The sequence below is a fragment of the Salvia hispanica genome, chromosome 3 (assembly GCF_029641045.1).
Source record: "Salvia hispanica isolate PSC_SH4W2 chromosome 3, Shi_PSC_v1, whole genome shotgun sequence".
In the NCBI taxonomy this organism is placed as follows: domain Eukaryota; kingdom Viridiplantae; phylum Streptophyta; class Magnoliopsida; order Lamiales; family Lamiaceae; genus Salvia; species Salvia hispanica.
In genome coordinates this window covers 46,039,998-46,059,071 of record NC_142694.1, presented here as the reverse complement: position 1 = coordinate 46,059,071, position 19,074 = coordinate 46,039,998, and the positions used below count along the sequence as shown (strand labels likewise).

Sequence of the window (19,074 nt, the reverse complement as noted above, 5' to 3'; positions counted from 1 at the left end):
CCGAATCTAGGGCCGTCTGTCGTGGATCCACACTAATTCTACTCGGGTTCGGGTAATCTTATTTGAACTTTTCAATTTCTCAACTTCCTAAAAATATGAACTATAGGGATGTTATGAATTTTAATTCAAAGTAATAAAATAGAAGAGAAATAGAAAGAAAATTTGATTATAATGTTATTAGTGAAAAATAAAGCTCATCTCATAAGAAAAAATACTTGTCAAATAAAAAATAGATTAATTTTATAGAATAGATTAAAATAGAAAAATTATTATTTAAAAATGAGGGGAGTGTTATATTGCTAACTCATAACTTAATTGCTAACTACAACTAAATAATAGTCATTAGATATTCAAATTAAGGGCTTAGATCATGAATCTCTAAACGTCAATACGATCAACGAAAAACGTCAATAAGGCCATATGATTATTTCCAAAAAATATCAATAGGAGTATTAATATCAATTAACTACATATTTAGTTATAACTAACTTTTAAAAGAAATCCCAAAACTTTAAATTCATATAACATATATCAAATTAAAGATAATTTCATAAGGATTCCAACGATATCCTACGTCAAAATTTGAAAAAAAATTCAAAAAATTTTAAATTTTTCGTACAAGCAGAAATGTCAACATACTATATAAAATATGTCAATATAATACACGTAGAATGTCAATATATGCAATGAGTTAACATTTTTAAAGCATTGTGTTGATTCTCATAGCATTGTATTGATATTTTCGAAACACTATATTGACATTTTCATCAAAAACCCTAATTTGGAGTTTTTTTTTTATCTTTTTTTATTTTATTAATAAAAATGAAAATTACCCGTGACAAATTGTAGACCACACGTTTTCTAAAATCCTATGGCCTTAAATTAGTTGTAGTTAGCAATTAAATGATGAGTTAGCAATTATCACTCCCCTTAAAAATGAATTACTATATTTTATAAAGTAAATTAAATATTCTTGGGTAAATAACAAAGGAGCTCCGTATTATATTTTAAACTCTTAATAAATATTTCTTCTTTATTGTAGACTGGCCGATATATTAATGGTTACGTCTTATAGAAGATCTTTTTTTACGATACTCCCTCTGTTTGCCATTAGAGTTCTCGATTTACCATTTTAGTCTGTCCGCCATTAGAATTTTCAATTCACTTTTATTATACAGGTAGACCTTATTTTCCATTAACTCATTCTACTTACATTCTATTATAAAACTAATATAATAATAATAGACCACGGATTTCACTGCCTTTTCTCACCAACTTTTCTTTACAATTATTAAAATATGTGCCGAACTCAATTGTGGATCCTAACGGCGGACAGAGGGGTACCTTGCAAAAGTAAGTAATCATTTTCAACCGAAGTTCAGTGTTGATTTAAAATCACTTCCTATCTTGGATGACTAATGACAATGAAGTGTGATGTAATAATACTAAATAATCACACTGAGATAAGTACTTCTTTTTTTTATTAAACCAAGTGCAAAATCTCTGTGCTTATTTATATTTTGAGGGAACATCAATTTTAGTCAACGAACTTTGCCAAAGTATCATTTTAAGTCCGTGAACTTTGAAAATATTATTTCAGGTCCATCAACTATGAGTTAATATCATTTGAAGTACTTTTTTACTACTTCCAAGTTTTATAGGATGAAAATACCCTCGATAATTTAAAGGGTATATATTTTTAATAAACTTATCATATACTCATATTTTTTATAAATATCTTTACAAAATATTTTTGATGAATTTTTTAAATATAATTTGACCTTCAATATTATCATTTAATTATGTGACATGCAAGTAAAATTGTTTTTCTTCAATATTTTTATATTAAAGAATTTTAAAATAGAATAAAGAACTTTTCTTCAATAATAAAAAATTGAATAAGGATCTTTTCTTGCATGTCACAAAATTAAGTGATAATATTGAAGGTCAAATTATATTTAGAAAATTCATCAAAAATATATAGTAAAGATATTTATAAAAAAAATATGAGTATAGGATAAGTTTATTAAAAATATATACCCTTTAAATTATCAAGGATATTTTTGGCCGAAAAAACTTGGAAATAGTAAAAAAAGTACTTCAAATGATATTAACTCATAGTTGATGGACCTGAAATGATATTTTTAAAGTTCACGGACTTAAAATGATACTTTGGCAAAGTTCGTGGACCAAAAAAAATGTTCTCTCTTATATTTTTAATATATGGTGCAAATAACATTGAATATACGCCACTACTTCGATTTATTAATATGTGTAGGATTTTCACAGCCTTATAGTACTTTATCTTGCTTAGCGGTGATCCACATACGAGAATGACTATTATTGTTACTTTATAAAGTCGATCAAAGTTATATTGTCTCTAAAGATGTTTTGATTAAGTTTATATCGAAACTCCAGGTTTTAATGTACTCTATCACTTTGAATTTTGATGATGATGAATTCTCCATTCGTTCCTAAAAAATAGACAACATTTGAAACGTCATGAGTTTTAATGCACAATTGGTAAAATAACAGAGAAATATAAGGAAAAAATAATACTCCATATTGTTAGTGGAGAATGAGACGCACCTCATTAGAGAGAAAAAAATTTCCTTAAATAGAATTGGTTTATTTTTAAAGAACATCCCAAAATGACAAATATAGTACTCCCTCCGTCCCAATGTATTAGACTTAACTTTTCTTTTTGGGATGTCCCAACATATTAGACTCATTTCCTTTTTTAGCAAAAAACATCTATCTTATTTTATTCTCCACCTACTTTTTTCTCTCTTCTCTCCCCTACTTTTTCCCTCTCTCATATTTTACTCTCTTCACTTTAATTATTTAAATATCAATTCCTTAAATAATGTGCCCAAAAGAAGTGAGTCTAATACTCCGGGACGGAGGGAGTATATTTTTAAGGGATGGAGGAAGTATGATATATTATCCTTTTTGAGCTACATTTGTCAAGTCAGTTACTTCTCCATAGACTCATAAGCACAAATTATTTTCTTTACACTAATTAGATTCTCTCAAAAAAGATGTTAGCATTTGGAGTCCTACATGTTCGTTCCACATTTTTTTAAGGTCATATCTTATCATCATATATATCTCATTATGACCACATTAAAGTTTTTTCCACATCTGCTAGAGTACAAGAAGAAAATGTAAAATATTTTGCTACTCTACTTAGTGCCCGTTCGGTTCCCAAGATAACTTTTATCTTTTCCATTCACATTTTGAACTAAATTTTAGTTAACAATTGTATAATTGAGCATGTTTCGGCCCATTTGAATGGACTCCTTTTCACCTAATCTCATGCTTAACCATCTCACCTCACCCCCTCCTACTAATTTGTCCATCTCCCTCTCCTCATTATTCTCCTCTCCACCCTACTCTACAACCATGCATAAGACTAATTTAATCCTAGCCAAGATCTACTTACACTGCATCTCAAGACAATTTTGTTTCGTGAACTGAACAGCCACTTGATTGATTGCGAGTTTTATCTTTTCATATGACTAACAGAGATCAACTTCATAATACAACATCCTTCGAGAAGACTTTTGATATAGCACACTTGGGAGAAATTTTACACTCCCAATTATGTAAATTTGTACTCTTGCATTGCATTTCTTTACCAATTATAAGCATATATATATGGCAATGGTACTACTACTAATGCAACAAGAAAATATACTAGTATAATCTATAAACTAATGAATATACACAAATTATTTCAAACAGCTACCAAATTCGCAAACATTCACAAGTTCACATTCCTTACCATACACATTTTTGTAGTACTAAATGTTAAAGCATAGTATACATGCTAAATACATGAAGTGCTAAATATATCTGTGGTGGAAATTACACTCAACATACACACTAACAAATTAACAAAATGCATAAAAATCTCATCTAAACCAACAGATTTATCAAATTTCATGCTCCATCTCACTTATTCTAAGCACTAAACTCACTCAAAAACTATATAGAATCCTCATTCCAAAACTCATAACAAAACAATCAATCCCCACACAATGAAGCCTTCTCACTTGTTCCTCTGCACCATCTTCCTCCTTCTCAACGTCTCCCGATCCACAGACGATGATCCGGACCACCAGATGCGACGCCTCCTGTCCTACAAAGGCGAGCCTCTAGCAGTCGATCCCGGGCTCAATATCGACAACCCTAGGCTAAGGAACGGCTACATTGCACTCCAAGCTTGGAAAGAATCCATGCTCTCTGATCCACACAACATCACTGCCAACTGGATCGGACAAGACGTTTGCAACTACACCGGTATCATCTGCTGGCCCACGCCCGAGTTCCCACACGAGCTCACAGTCGCAGGCATTGACCTCAACCACGGTGACATAGCCGGGAGCCTCCCCAACGAGCTAGGCCTCCTCTACGACCTCTCCTTGATCCACTTAAACTCGAACAGATTCTGTGGGACCATTCCACGGACTTTTGTCAACATGAAGCGCCTCCACGAGCTGGACCTCAGCAACAACCGCTTTGCAGGGACGTTCCCTAAAGTCATGCTCCAGCTACCGAGCCTGAGGTACCTAGACATCCGTTTCAATGAATTCGAAGGCAAACTCCCAAGAAAACTCTTTGAGTTAGACCTTGATGCCATATTTGTCAACAACAACAGATTCTCCTCTGCTTTGCCTGACAACATAGGCAAATCTCACGTCTCTGTCATCGTTTTAGCTAACAACAACTTCCGAGGGTGCGTTCCAGCAGGATTAGGCGAGATGGGAGAGACGTTGAACGAGCTGATCCTCATAAACACTGGTCTTTCGTCGTGCTTCCCAAGTGAAATATTGAAGCTGAAGAACTTGACCGTGCTGGACTTGAGCAATAACCAGATCGTTGGCGAGTTGCCTCATGCTATCGGGGAAATGAACATGTTGGAGCAGCTTAACGTGGCACACAACATGATGTCTGGAAGGATAGCTGACCAGATATGTGAGCTTCCGAACATGGATAACTTTGTGTACGACAACAACTTCTTCTCGGAAGGGTCTGCTTCGTGCCCAAAGCTGCCTAAGTTTGCTGACAAGATGAACTGTTTGAAGGAGAGGCCGAACCAGAGATCCGCGTTGGAGTGCCAAAGGTTCTTGGCTCGACCGGTTAACTGTGAAGGCTTCAAATGCAATCATTCCAAAACAGAACCACCACCTAAGGTAGTGCCATGTGCACCCCCACAACCACCCCCTGCCCAGCCATCTCTACCTCCACCTAACAAGCCACAGCCCGCGCCATCACCACAACCATCAGCACCACCACCACAACCACCATCAGCACCACCACCACAACCACCATCAACACCACCACCAAAACCATCATCACCACCACCAGAAGCTCAGCCTCCTGCTCCAAGCGCTACAACACCAATGTGTCCGTGCCAACAACCATCAAATCCACCAACAAATCATTGATCACCTCCTTTTTCGGATTCCACGCATTCACCTCCTTGTTCAGAAGCTACTCCACCACCACTGCTAGAACAGCTGTTGTTTCTATTTAACCCCGACACGATGAGATTAAAATTTTGAGGTGACATCAAGTGAAGAATGAATGATGTGAGATATGATTGAAACTCAAGATATCAATGTGCAGCTGATCAAGGAATTTAGAGAAGATGATGAAAGAAGGCTTTGTTTGGTTTTTGCACTTGTTAGGGAATAATTATTCAGTATCATTGACATTGCTTGAGTTAATGTAAAGTTATGAGCTTCTCTACCTCTGAATTAGTACTAGTTTTATGTTCAACTAATGCAATTTCCAGTCATTATCTTCTATCAACTGAAGCATAAAAGAAACATCCTGCTGAGAACTTTATGATCAGGTTATAAACAATTACAATTGCGCACGTTGAAATACACATCTAAAAGAAGAATGTTTTATTGCAATATTTAGAATGCTTCCAAATTCTTCATTTCATGCTCAGATATTGCTGATTCTAATGCACCAAGCTCACATATATTGGGATCATTCTGACTTAATGTTAAACATCCATTGACTTAATTAGTCTGCTTGTAATTAAGATAAGATTATAATTGATTGTGTGTCTCAAATAAATATAGGAGAGGGTTGAGTATACAACAACAACAACAACAACAACAACAACAACAGCATCATCATATAATGTCACATTGCCTCCATTTCTAATCTCTAGTGAAACAGCATCATTGCACTGGCAACGCACTTTTGTATCTCAATACACGACCATTCAACCCATCATCCGAAAGGATTTCCTCGTGGCAGCGGAAGACTAGGCAAGGAGCGTGTGATCGGATTCAGGGAAGCAAAGGCGTCTTCGCCTGTGCCAAAGTTGCCATTCCCTTCTGGCCTGCAAAGAGATCTTGATTAGGAGATATTTCCCATGTAAATATTACTAAAACTAACTATTTTGGAGAAAGAGTTGCAATGTTACCTTGCAAGAAGCATGTTGTTTGGAAGCTGCGCCATGTAAGCTTCAGGAACTATATGCAGGTTTGGCATCAGATCATGAATATTTCAACTTTTTTTTAAAAAAAATGATTCTTTCTTTTAGAATTTATACCTTGAGGCATGTTCATGCCATATGGGGCCATGTATGAATGAGGAGATAGATAATAAGGTGAAGGCTGAGGCTGTGAAGCTGCTGGATTCAACATGTTTGGATGAGCTCCGTGCAACGGTGACATAGGCATGAACTAGACCAAGCATATACGAGTTAGGTAAGGTAACACATTCACAAATTAAAAGACTGTTTGTTTGTGCTTACTGTTGCTGCTTGAATTTGGGTTCTGTCATCATCATCAATGTCAAAGGGATTCCTTGGTCTCGGGGGATTCTGATACGTGGCCACATGCTGCTGAAACAAGACACGTTTAGATTGATGTGTACGCGTAAAACATCAAGATTTTGAGATTTATTTGAGGCATACCATTGCAGGATGATGATGGAATTGCATTCCTCCATGAGGCAGATGCATCTGCCATCCAGTATATGCTGGATTGAACGAGACGAAACCCGAACTGAAAAGATTCTGCACAATATAGATATATACATAAGCTTATGGAAAGGATTATACAAGTAGATTAATACCTCTGGGATTTCCTTCCTAGCACAAGGTGAAGTATTGGCAGCTCCTAATGATTGCACGTTTGAAACGCTCTTCGTTCGCCTCAGATCATCCGGTGAAAGTGATCTGTACCCTTGCTGCAGAGGAATTACATCTTTCTTTACAGAAGATAATCATGATCAAGTGAGATAATTGTCTTGAAAAAAGTTATTTTGTTACCTCATTCAACGAAGATTCAACTGATGAAGCGCTTTGTATAGTAGTGTTGGGAGGCATTATATGATGTGTGTGGACATGTTGCATCACATGATTGGTGGCGTCTCTATGCAATGGTTGGTCACTTTTCATGACAGTGAGAGCAAGAGGTTCAGGGCAGTCAGGTACCCCGGGTGCTTCTTCTGTCTCAACATCAGTAGCATTATCCGCACTGTTCACAGTTGCAACTGCAAGAGACGTTTGGGAGGCACTAACTGGAGACGAAGGCATGGGATCCGACAGTTCAAACAGCAAAGCCTCAATTGAATTCATAGGAACAATGCTTCTGCTTTCATTGCTAGCTTCTGAAGCCACTTGTTCGTTAGCCTCGGGTGGTTTTGCATCAAGAAAATCGATCAAGCTGGTTGAATTTGCTGCCTCGTTTTTCTTCTCTTTAGAGGCAGCAGCATCAGCTACCTTCTGCCATGATCACACAAACACCATAACACTTTTGAAGCTCAATGTTTAAAGACACAGTAATCTATAAATTTAACTAACCTCGTGACCACTAGGAGAGGCCTTATGATCATCGAGTGCAGCTACTCGTAGATCGGGTGATTTGCCTCCCAAAAACGAGTTGACAGGGGAGACACTTGACGCGCTCCTTATAGAGCAAGGTGACCTGCCTCCGGAGCCAGAGTTCCTCTCGTAGCGTTTCACGCCTCCATCCTCTCGAAACCTGTCATCAATTATCTCGAAATGAGTGGAACGGCTCCTGTGGCTGATAGACCTTGGCATCACTTGGCTGTTTGTTGGACTTCTTTCCTCCAAGAAATCCTTCAAATTCAACCCTCCAGATGAAAGAGATCTCTCGAATAAACTGTGGTCACGAAACTCGTCTCTGCCACAGCTACTGCTACCCGGAGACCTCCCCACATAGTCATCCCTTCTACCCCAACGAGACCTCTCAGACGGCCACTCAGATAAGGCGTTTCTTGGTTCCTGCAGCGTTGAAACAATGCATGACTCTTCGCGCCTCAAAATTTATATTCTGTGATCAATTAGATCCAACTGTGTTTGAGCATTAGGCTTACTGATTGGGCCATTTGTAGCTTGTTGGAGCTATTCTCACCGGCATACTTTCTATCAATGTAAACGCTTTTCACAAACTCTCGAAGCCTCTCAAGATTACTGGAAACGCAGAAATAGGCCTCGTGTGGGATGACAATAAACTGCAAATTCAATAACTATGTATATATACCTGCTGTTAGGATAAGACTTGTGGTAAGGATCCCAACTTTTGAAGTAAATTTGCTTTGCCCTCTGAAAAAATTATGCAGAGAAAATTGTTTATGTTATGATCATAGTCTGATCAAGCAAAAGCAGAATATGACCTCATTTCCTCCAGCTTGAAGAGACATGATTTCTTCATCACTGAATTTTGCCAGTGACACTGATTTTACGCGATGATTGAATTCCCGGCTGTGATTTCAGAAAGACGAGTCAGAATTTACTACAGCTAATGAGTAGTGATGTTTCTGTATTCTTATTGAACAAGTACTCGACGAAACTTACTGTACTCCGCTGCAATTTGTGCAGACGAATGTCCAGAAAGTCGTGCAGGCATACTGCGGCCCCTGATCATTCAATCATGCTTATTAGGTTCATTCGTCTCGGCTACAATATATATGCATAATCCTCAACATTTTATATCTCATAGTAGTAACACAAGACAGAGAAGGAAAAACAAACATAGGAATGAGATTAGCTAAATGATTAGAATATTATTGTTTGTAGATAAATCAGAGATTTTCTTCACATAATCCATTTGTATTAGTTTCACTTTTCAAATAATGAGTATATCTCACATGATGATCAAACAAAAAGACCATTGCCAATATAATTGAAATGAGCATGAGCTAGAAATTCCAATAAAAATGAAAAAAAGATGGAGAATGATACCAACGCATTGCAGTTGATGCATCTCCTATTGTCCGGTTGCTTCAGAAGGCCGCGAATGATCATCTCAACTTTCTCCTCTTCCTTCACACGACGAGGCATTTTGCAAATTTGTTTTCCTACTCACCCTCTATAAACAAAAACTACAAAAGAAGATAATCAAGAAAACCAAATGAAACCCTCCCTAAATTAATGGGTGATTGGATTAGGAAAGGTAGTTTGGAGTGTGGAAGGAGGGAAGGAGAAAATGAAATGAGAATGATGATTTCATGTTAGCAGAGGCAGAGAGGCAAAGAGGGAATCTTGGCGGTTTTGACGGTTGGTCTGTTCCTTTGCCTATTGTTTTAAAGCACTCACTAATATTAATAGTTGTAATAACAATTAGTATTATTCAAGATTTTGTAATACAATTAAAGATCCAAAAACTGCCTTGGGATGAATTACTATTTTTATTTATTTTTAAAAATTTCTTTTTTTCTTTTGCAAATTTCGTATTTGCATTAAGGATAAAAAAAATTCATCCTTCATTAGTCATTCCGCCCAATTCAAAGAAGAAAAAGGGGTAAATTACAAATTTCAAATTAACTATAGTGTATAATCAGAGAGTAACAGACAGCCATACACAGTTTTGATGGATCTGACAACCATAGTGTATTAGTAATTAATATCAGTAGAGATTAGAAAACCATGAGAAGGGCAACAACAAAAATTATGTACAAAGATTGAGAATTCTAAAATTTGAGGCGCCTCTTGCTTCATTTTTTGGCTGGAAAAATACATGCGTCTACCAAAAATGCCCTTGACAGTGAAAATACAGCCGAGAGACCTTTGTATCAGACTAGGCAGATGTGACAAATCGCCATCTACAAATACCTGCCCAGCCATCACGCTACAAATGACTACTATTTTATATTATGGACAAATTATAGAAAGCCGCGTATCTGAAATCTGCGACTCTCTATGCACCCACAGCGGAGACGAGGACGATGATAGGATCGTGCCCTCTCGGCTGATGGGAGAGTTATTCTCCTCCACACGAACTAGAACCACATTCTCTTTTCTAATTGATGTCACTTGACTCTTTTACGGCCTCTGCATTCATCAGAGCAACCACGGCTTTTTGGATAGCTAGGTCTGCTCTGTAGAACAGCTTCTGAGCCTTCTCCCTCTTCAGCCTGGCCATTTTATGTGCATACTGTGCCGCACCACATGCATCGCGTAATCGTAGTTCGTGGAGATCTGGACTGTCAGGTCCTTCGAGGAAATAAGGCCACTGACCGGGTGATTCAGGCACACCAGTGTTCCATTGCTGGATCGCATTTCGCTTCCCTGTTGACCTCGGGGTGTAGGGCTGGTTGTTATAAGAGGGGTATGATCCGAGCTTCTTTGATTTGTTTTTATAAAACTTTGGGCTGCCTGACGCTCCGGTGCTCAAGTAGAAATGCGCATCGCGTGGAGACAATAGCCTTGATGATGGTGAAACATCAGAATAGTCATGATGAAGACTGCTTGCGTACAACATCTTCTCATCTCCGAAAACATGACCATTGGATCTCCTCCCTGCCATGACAGATTGTTAATAGGTGACAAAAATAGAGATGATCATGGAACAATGGATATGGCTTCCAGAAAGAAAAGAAAAAAAAAAGGCAATGGTATAAATCATTGAGACAATTGCAACAGGAAAGCAGTGAATACTACCAAAAATAAGACTGTCCTGATCCGCCATGGAAGCATGATGGTGTCCAGAAACTGGAAGTCTCCTGTGAGACCGTTGTTTAGAACCCTTATTGGGAACCTCCAAGCCACGTGGTCTTAAGCAGAATGCAAACATGGGTGGTTTTTCAGGACGAACTTTCCCCTGAGTACCTGAAGAAAAGGCATATAATCCGGGAGAAATCTTGTGCTCCCATTCTTTCAGCTGTTGTTGATACCTCTTCCAAAGCGGAGGCTGAATACAGAACAGTGATAGCGATGAGCCTAAGAACAACAAAAAAGGAAGAAAATATATATTTCTATAACATATATTGGCCAGTTAAGTTTGAAGCTGTATTTTTGTATGTTAAGTTTGCTCGACAAGCTTCGGAAAATAAGAAGAGCCGTATTCAGTTTTATAATGATTTGTCAATCACTACCTAATGTGATGGTTTTAATCAGATGCATGATCCAAAAGCTCTATATATTCCCCTGAAGAGATCAGTTACCTACGCACACTAAACCTATGAGATCAACTTAAAGCATACATGCCACCAATAATTATATTTCTAAAATCAATTGAAAGCGTGCATTGATGCTTTGTTCTCTTTTCTTTCTGGTTCAGACACACTGCTAAAACGCATTTCAAAATTCATTCATAGTAAAGTGAGCAATTATTTGACACTCTATAGGAGTATTAAATATGACCAAAGGTATTTAACTTAACAAACGATATGCAATGCTACAATATAAAAGGACAATGATATAAAACAGACCTGCAGGTGTCTTATCAATGACATGCCGATTTTCTCCCTCTTCTCCATCCAGTATTGATACAAGACTTTTGCAGCCCCCATTGACCCCATTCCAGTCAGAAGCTTTTCAATTTCTTCATCTGTGAAGTTCAACCGATGCTGAGAATATGAAACTTTTTCAAACATGTCTATTGCCTTCTCCAAGGAATCCTCAGATATCTCATCATGTTTGTCAGCACGACTATTGTGTGCCATCAACCACTGTTCATCATCACTATCCATGTCATATAAAATATGTGAGGCATCCATTGCCATTTCAGCATCATTTTGGACCTGTCGGATATACTGTACAGGATTCCGAACAAAAGGAGCTTCATTTCCATGGTCATCATCACTCTCTTCAACCATCCGTACTCCGGGGATGGGGATATTCTTCACAGATGCAGCACGGATATTCCTGTCATGGCATTCCTCATGCATCTCCTTGAAAAGCACCCATTGGCTCCGGTCTGGAAACTCCAGTACCCAGTCCTTCCCTCCTTTCCACATCATAGCATGTGAGTAGCGGTTGGCAGACCCAGGCTGTAAAATGTGTTTAACCTTATAGGAATATTTAGTAACCCCAGAAAGTTTCACAGCCAGTCTCCATTCATTATGATCATCAGCTTCCAACACAATATGTGCCCCATATTCTCTCCATCCTTTGTCCCCATTGGTGACTAGTACATTTGCAACACACTGAAGCAACTCCACATTTTTCTGGTTGTTACCAGAACCATCAGATATCCTCTTCAGGCTAGCTTTCCTAATTCGTTTGCAAGGAAGAGATTTTGTGCTTGGCGATTTTTGCTTTTCACTGATATCACAACCTACAAAAGGCAATGTGTATTGAACTTGAGTGCGTGGCTTCTTTGGTCCATTACTGAATCCATTGGGCTTGAAGTTTGGGCTTCCATCAGGCCACACTGGGGGCTTATGTCCAAATGGAGAAGAAACTGAGTTGCTTCCACTATGCTGCCATGAGCTTCTGAAGCCTATAGTGTTGGGTTTATGCATAAATTCATCATGCACTTTCCAATCCACATCAGAGGCCTGCCTTGATTCAGAAGATGGAATGTCAACTCTCAGGGCACCAGGTGTGGAATTAATCCTAGGGGCGGGAGTTTGAGATGTGATTGAAGTAGGCATAGATGAAACTTCGGGTGCATCAATCAGTTGGTGCGCTTCTTTCCTAGGCTCATCCTGGCATGGTTGACTAATAATTTTGGATGATGCATTTCCAGCAAATTCTTTGAGACATCCACCCCTTCCATCAATCTCAGGATTCTCCCTCTGGATATTTTTAGAGGAACGTGCATTCTCAGCAGCATTGCTTGCCAAGATAACACCTCTTCCTGAATCTTGTTGAAAACCAATGAGACCAGGAGCTTTAGCATCCAATTTTCTGATATTATTACCAGTAGTACCATTTTGAAGAGCACTGAATCTGGGTTTAAATCGAGCACATTCTGCACCTGGTTGACAAATAGCATCAGAACTTTCTGAAGAGCAGAGAGCATCCTGATGTTGGAGATTAACCCAAGCAAAACTATGTTCCATCAGTAGCTTGAGATGTAGAGTTAGAAAGAAAGTTGGTGCAGCAGAAAAGGAAAGAGCGAATTGAGGCACTTTTCCAGGCTTTGCGGCCAGACTAAAAGCAGACTGAGTCATCCTTTTATTACGGGCTTCTCGGGAAATACCCATTGGCAAAATGCCAGAAACATATTTCTTTTTGAAACCCTGGAAGTGAAAGAAGGAGAACCATTACTGTTAAATAACAGATCCATGGCAACTTCCAGGTCGCAGTATCTTAGCTATTACAAACACAGTTAGGGAGAAAAAAGAGGGATATAAAACCAATATTTCAAAAGTATAAATAGCATATGAATAAGTAAGATAAGAGAATACCTCATTTGACGAGTGTTTTAAACCATTACAAGGTACGCATGACTGGAAATTGCCACATTCAAGTTCCTTAATGTTGTCATACGTGCACTCTGAGATGGGCAGCTGTTTAATGAGCAAACAATGTTGCAGAATCTCCGAGTCCAGGTAAAGCCATCTTGAACATTTTAGCTTGGAGGAACTGTAGAATTCAAACACATGCTGTTTCCTTGGATCTTGAGAACTAGAAAGTTGGAACCTTATTGAGGTTCCAGGTAATTTCATGCCGTCATTACACTTTTCATCAAATTGACTAAAGACAATCAAGATCTGTAAGATCAAAGCTACAGCCTGTTTCAGGCAGCCTTCATATAAGAGAAATCTCATGCCATAATTAGTATCTATAAAAAGCATTTCCAGGACAACAGCAGGAGAACTGGCCACCAACACCCCATGTTGAAGCATAAGTATGTCATGAAGCAGTGAAAAAATCCCTGATTCAAATGAAGTCCCTAGACATGGTAATCCAGGTAAGCAAATCTCGAATTTGAATTGGTCAGATTCCAGAAAAGCATCTTTCAGTCTTAATTTGCCTTGACAGTCAAATGACCATAGTAGCTTGCCAGATCCTCCTTTAGAAGGTCGGCAGCCAACACCAACAGGGGAAAGTGGTGGTACAGTCCATGGAGAAGTTCTACACGCTTTAACAGCTCTAGACACAGAATTACCTCCTTCAACTGCCTTACGGTATTTTTTCCTAACATAAACCACATGTTTCTCACTTGGAGATGTGTGAGTATGCAGAGAGTTATTACCCCTTTGGCCATCAAGTAAGCTATCTACTGATGCAGATTCACAATCTGGATTACTTCTAAATATCATTGAGTCAACTACATCACTATTTGAGTAGTCAGTTTTCTCGGATGACAATGAAGAGGCCAAAGGAAGGTGCTTCAGTGAAGTCCTCTGTCTCTTTAAAGATTTTGGTGGAGCTTTGGCACGATGAGATTGACTAGCAAGCCATGACGCTATGGGTTCAGAATCAAGAGGGTCCCTTGTACAGCTATCATCACCCGCTGATGGAGCTGTTTGTCCACTATGTAAATCTTTGGCCCTTCTCCGCTTACTTTTCGAATTGTCAGGAACCTCACTAGGGAGAAGCAAAAGCTTGAATTTCTCATCTAGGAGATTAACAATTTCCTCCTCTCGGTCATCGTACTTTATGAGATGATGCTTAGTTTCCGAATTGTAATCATTCACAAGGCCATAGTACCAACTCTCATCCAGTGGCCAAAATATTTTTATCCTCCGGTTCAAAACCCAGTATGGATCCAAGTCTTCGGAAAGAATCTCATAGAAATGGCGTCGTTTCCTTGGGATGCCTTTCCCTGCATTTCCTCTCCTGGGTCTAAGATTTCTGCTCTGATCATCAGCTGATGCAGACGGTCCATCAGCGAACGACTTGGCCTGTCGGGTAAAAGAGACCCGAGCAGATGAAGATGAAAACAACAATCCATCGGCCTTCTGAGAAACTGGAGACTTCTTCAATGAGAAGCCAGTACAGCTTGGATCAAACCGAGAGGAGAGCATCCTTGCAGCATTCTGCTCAAGATTCTCTTCATCATCATCGTCCTCATCCACAAAATCAACAAACAGCTTATTTGATGAACTACCCATAGAAGGTTGAGACTTCTTAGTTTTAGCCTCGGCACCACCTCTATCACTGCTAAGTACTACATCCTTTTTCTTCTGACTGTTTCTCTGCTTTCTTTTACGCGGTGGAACATTATTATTTACAACTGGATTACATTCTTTCCCTGTGTGGCAAGCTGAACCAGGCTCACTATTCCTAACTTCTTCAGCTCCCACCTCCTGCTTTGATTTCACATTTGAACCACTAGACTTCACAGCAGGTTTTGAATCAGACTTCTGCTTTGATTTTGAACTAGAACCATTTACCTTTCTCTTGGATTTCACAGTTGAAACACTGTCATTACCCAATAGAGGGGTTGTTACCTGAGCTAATCGGTCATTGAGGGCCTCCCCATCCTCAGATTTAGTAACTTCAGCCTTGACTTCTCCTGCAGAATCAGCAGAATCAGAATGTCTGGTCGGCTCAGAACCTTGATCACTTTTCAACTTTTTCCTCCTCACAGAACCCCGTGGACGCTTTGGGATATTAAAAGAACTTCCATTGTTTCCCAAAGGCAACGAGATTTCATGCAGACCTTCACTCCCGTCCTTCAATTTTTTTCCAAAATCTAGCTCTGGTTTTACACCATTTACATCCTCCTTCCTACTCTTCTTAGCATCACTCTCGAGACTACTCAGGGGAACCTCCTTTCTACTCTTCCTTTTTTTCTTTTTAACATTTTCCCCATCATTTTCATCACAAACTTTCTTCTTACTATTCCTCACTTGAGAAAACTGGGATTCATAGAGGCTCTTGAGATCTAATGAACGGTTTTTCTTAGGGATTTCAGCGCCACCAGACTTCTTGTTGCTGATTTCCATCAATAATCACTCAATTCAATCAAATCTATACGACCCCCTTTGTTTCCATGCCCCACTTAGATCTGCCACAAATTTCACACGGAAAGAAAACGAAAAATATCCATAAATAACCCATCAAATTCTCCTGGAATACACCAAAAGGCAATTCATTTATCAAAATACGCCGATTTGATAGGCAAACTAAGAAAAAGCAGGAAAATAAATGCAGAGATTAAACATGCAAGTATGTATCCGGCGACATACACACATGAACCGTACCTGTAATCAGTATTACGGCGACCACGCCATGGGAGAAGTGGAGATCGAGCATGAAAGAGTTCAAATTGGGGAGAAATTGAGAGAATGGGAAAAAGGAGAAACTTCCAGCTTTGATTTGAAGCCCTAATTTGATTCACTGCTTTTTTTGTCTATTTTCTTTTTTTCCCCAAAACCTTTTTCTTTTTGCTATTAGTAATTATTTTTGCTAAATTAGGGCTTGTATTTGTCAGCTGGCAAAATAATCGATCAAAGGGATCAATTCATGAGAAATTGGCTAATGCAAAGCCACTTTATCAATCCCACGTGGGTATATATAATTCGTCGATTCGAAATGTGGATTTAGGGAAATTGCTAAATAAAATATTGTTCACCTAGCTCCACGAAGGTGGTCGATTTGCAAGATTGTATCCCGAATTAAATTTGTAATGTGTTTGATTCATGAGATTCAATCCCACAATTCAATCTTAGATGGATAATCATGAGATAATTAGTCATAGCTAACCTCCTATGATTAAAATAATTTCACAACTCAATCCTAGATTATATCTTGTTACTTCTTATTTTATCTATGAAACCGAACACCACCTAATAGTATTCATATAATCTCTTAATAGGGTGCGTTATATTGCTAATTTTTTAAATTGCTAACTCTGTTAACCCATCAATGCAATGTATTAAAAATATCAATACAGTGAAATTAAAATGTCAACACTTAATGTCAATATAGTATATTGAAATGTCAATAAAATTACATGTTGCCTACTTCTTTTATTCATAAGTATTAATTCCTTAAACATTATATATTCATGCGTACTTTTACACTATTCATAAACATTAAGCATTAGGTTTTCAAGAGTGTTAGCTGCCTACTTCTTTTATTCATAATTTCTTATTAATTTTAATAGTAATAATTTTCAATTAAGTAGGTTTACTAATAACAGAAAATTATTAAAATTTCATAACATTAATATTACATGATTGAAATAAAAATATACATTGTTAAAATAAATCATACTAAAAATATAATAGAAAAATATTTTAATCATCGCGGGATCGAAGCATGCCTAGATTTCTTCAAGTAGATCGTGTCGGAGTCGACCAAGTTGGTCTTTATTATGTGTTCATGCGTGGCGAGCCCCGAAAGCATTTTCACGTCTTTTTTTTACTATTTCTGTGCAAAATGAGGTTTTTTAGTCTATTAGACATGAAAAGGTCATAATGAAAGCTAGCCACATAGGATAGGTGTCGTTCACGAAGTAGTAGCTCATGTTGTACGGACATACATTGGTGGTGAAGCTTGCAACGGGCGCTCTACATTCCATGCATTGTTGAATACGTCATAGTGGTTCAACATGTTGATGTCGTTGTTGACCTGGAGACACCAAAGAATACATGTTAAATCATTAGTCGTTGGCCAAAGAATCTTTCTAAGATGATGGTTGGATCTTCCACAATTACTACTTGTATTTTTCTTTGCATCTGATGGGAATTTTTTCCACTTACGGTGGGAGCATTGAAACGATATTGCCAACCATGTAGGGGCAGTCGTAACGTGCCTTGTGCGGATTGATATGACAGTTTTGGATTGTCAGTGACCTTGGTATTTGTCATTGCATGTGTCTCGAATGCCCATGCATAATCATTTCAATCATTCTTGCACAATGTTATCGGGTACATGCAAGTGTCGAGTACGTATCTTTCATGATGCACGTGTCACTTTAGTTGGGATTTGATTGTTTTTCTTGGCTTACATTGAGGCTAGACCTGCCCAAGGTTACCGAACCAGCGGTTAAAACCGAAACTGTAACTGTCGGTTACGGTTCCGAACCGAAACTATGAGAATTTATCCGAATTAAAACCGTCGATTTTTGAACTGTGGTTCGATTCAGGTTCAAAAATTTTTGAACTGAAACCGTGCCGGAACCGCGAAAAACCACCGGAAAATCATGAAATCAAGCCAAAATTGCAAAAAACCACAAAAAATCCGGCGGTTCGGAACTGTGAAAAACCGTAAAAAACCACAGGTTCGGAACTGAAACCGGCGGTTTTGGAACCGGAACCGTAACCGCGAAACACCCTCGCGGTTCGGTTCCGGTTCAACAATTTCCAAAACCGGAACCAGCGGTTCCTGAACCGTGGACACCTCTATTTGGGGCCATATAATGTGCCATCAGCTCCTCCGCAATGCGATGAATATTACATGAGTAATTGAAGTCGAGGGAAATTATTGTTGTAGATGGGGATGTTATTGCCATCGCCAAGGAAAATTACTAGAAATGTTAATTGGATCAGCAACTCAGCCCTACTAAAATTCGATTGTAATTTTATCAAGTTAGCATTTAAAAATTTACAACCTTAACCATGAATATTTGTGTTTTGGATTAGCCAATTAGGGTAATAAGAGTATTAAGACCAAAACTAATAATTAGCATTATAACGTGTATTTTTAAACTTTATGATCATATCTTTAGATATAAATAAATATAAGACCATGCATATACTAAGCACAGTACTCAAAGTTTAAATTGTTAAAAGTCCAAATATAACGTAAAATAAAACCATAAATTGTTCAGCTATAACATTTCATAAAGTCAATAATTGGTGAAATGTTTAGCAAATTATTTTCCACATAAATGAAAGATAGAAAATGGATATATAAGTAAGATATAGTAAAAGAGCAAATTTCATAGT

At 38.0% G+C, this 19,074-nt stretch overlaps 2 protein-coding genes and 1 pseudogene across 3 annotated transcripts; 1 reads left to right on the top strand and 2 right to left on the bottom strand.

Annotated features, from left to right (window-relative positions):
• Positions 1 to 4,017: 4,017 nt before the first annotated feature.
• Positions 4,018 to 5,792, top strand: LOC148930939 (leucine-rich repeat extensin-like protein 7 pseudogene; annotated as a pseudogene).
• A 286-nt stretch (positions 5,793 to 6,078) lies between these two features.
• LOC148930938 (uncharacterized) lies at positions 6,079 to 9,556 on the bottom strand. Its single transcript, XM_089069455.1, has 13 exons — positions 9,242 to 9,556; positions 8,855 to 8,916; positions 8,674 to 8,761; positions 8,541 to 8,602; positions 8,374 to 8,470; positions 7,838 to 8,281; positions 7,304 to 7,759; positions 7,108 to 7,221; positions 6,947 to 7,048; positions 6,785 to 6,871; positions 6,581 to 6,713; positions 6,452 to 6,500; positions 6,079 to 6,367 (listed from the first exon to the last, which is right to left on the bottom strand). Exons 1-13 carry the CDS (start codon positions 9,338 to 9,340, stop codon positions 6,256 to 6,258), a joined length of 1,905 nt encoding a protein of 634 aa, XP_088925581.1. The 5' UTR covers positions 9,341 to 9,556; the 3' UTR covers positions 6,079 to 6,255.
• A 404-nt stretch (positions 9,557 to 9,960) lies between these two features.
• LOC125212787 (uncharacterized) lies at positions 9,961 to 16,540 on the bottom strand. 2 transcript variants are annotated; one of them, XM_048113046.2, is made up of 5 exons: positions 16,384 to 16,540; positions 13,636 to 16,187; positions 11,710 to 13,467; positions 10,940 to 11,189; positions 9,961 to 10,798 (listed from the first exon to the last, which is right to left on the bottom strand). In XM_048113046.2, the coding sequence occupies exons 2-5, from the start codon at positions 16,123 to 16,125 to the stop codon at positions 10,299 to 10,301; spliced, it is 4,998 nt and encodes a 1,665-aa protein (XP_047969003.2). In that variant the 5' UTR covers positions 16,126 to 16,187; positions 16,384 to 16,540; the 3' UTR covers positions 9,961 to 10,298. The 2 variants fall into 2 exon arrangements, with proteins under 2 accessions (XP_047969003.2, XP_088923877.1); XM_089067751.1 differs by having other exon boundaries at positions 13,636 to 16,249; positions 16,384 to 16,537.
• Positions 16,541 to 19,074: the final 2,534 nt, after the last annotated feature.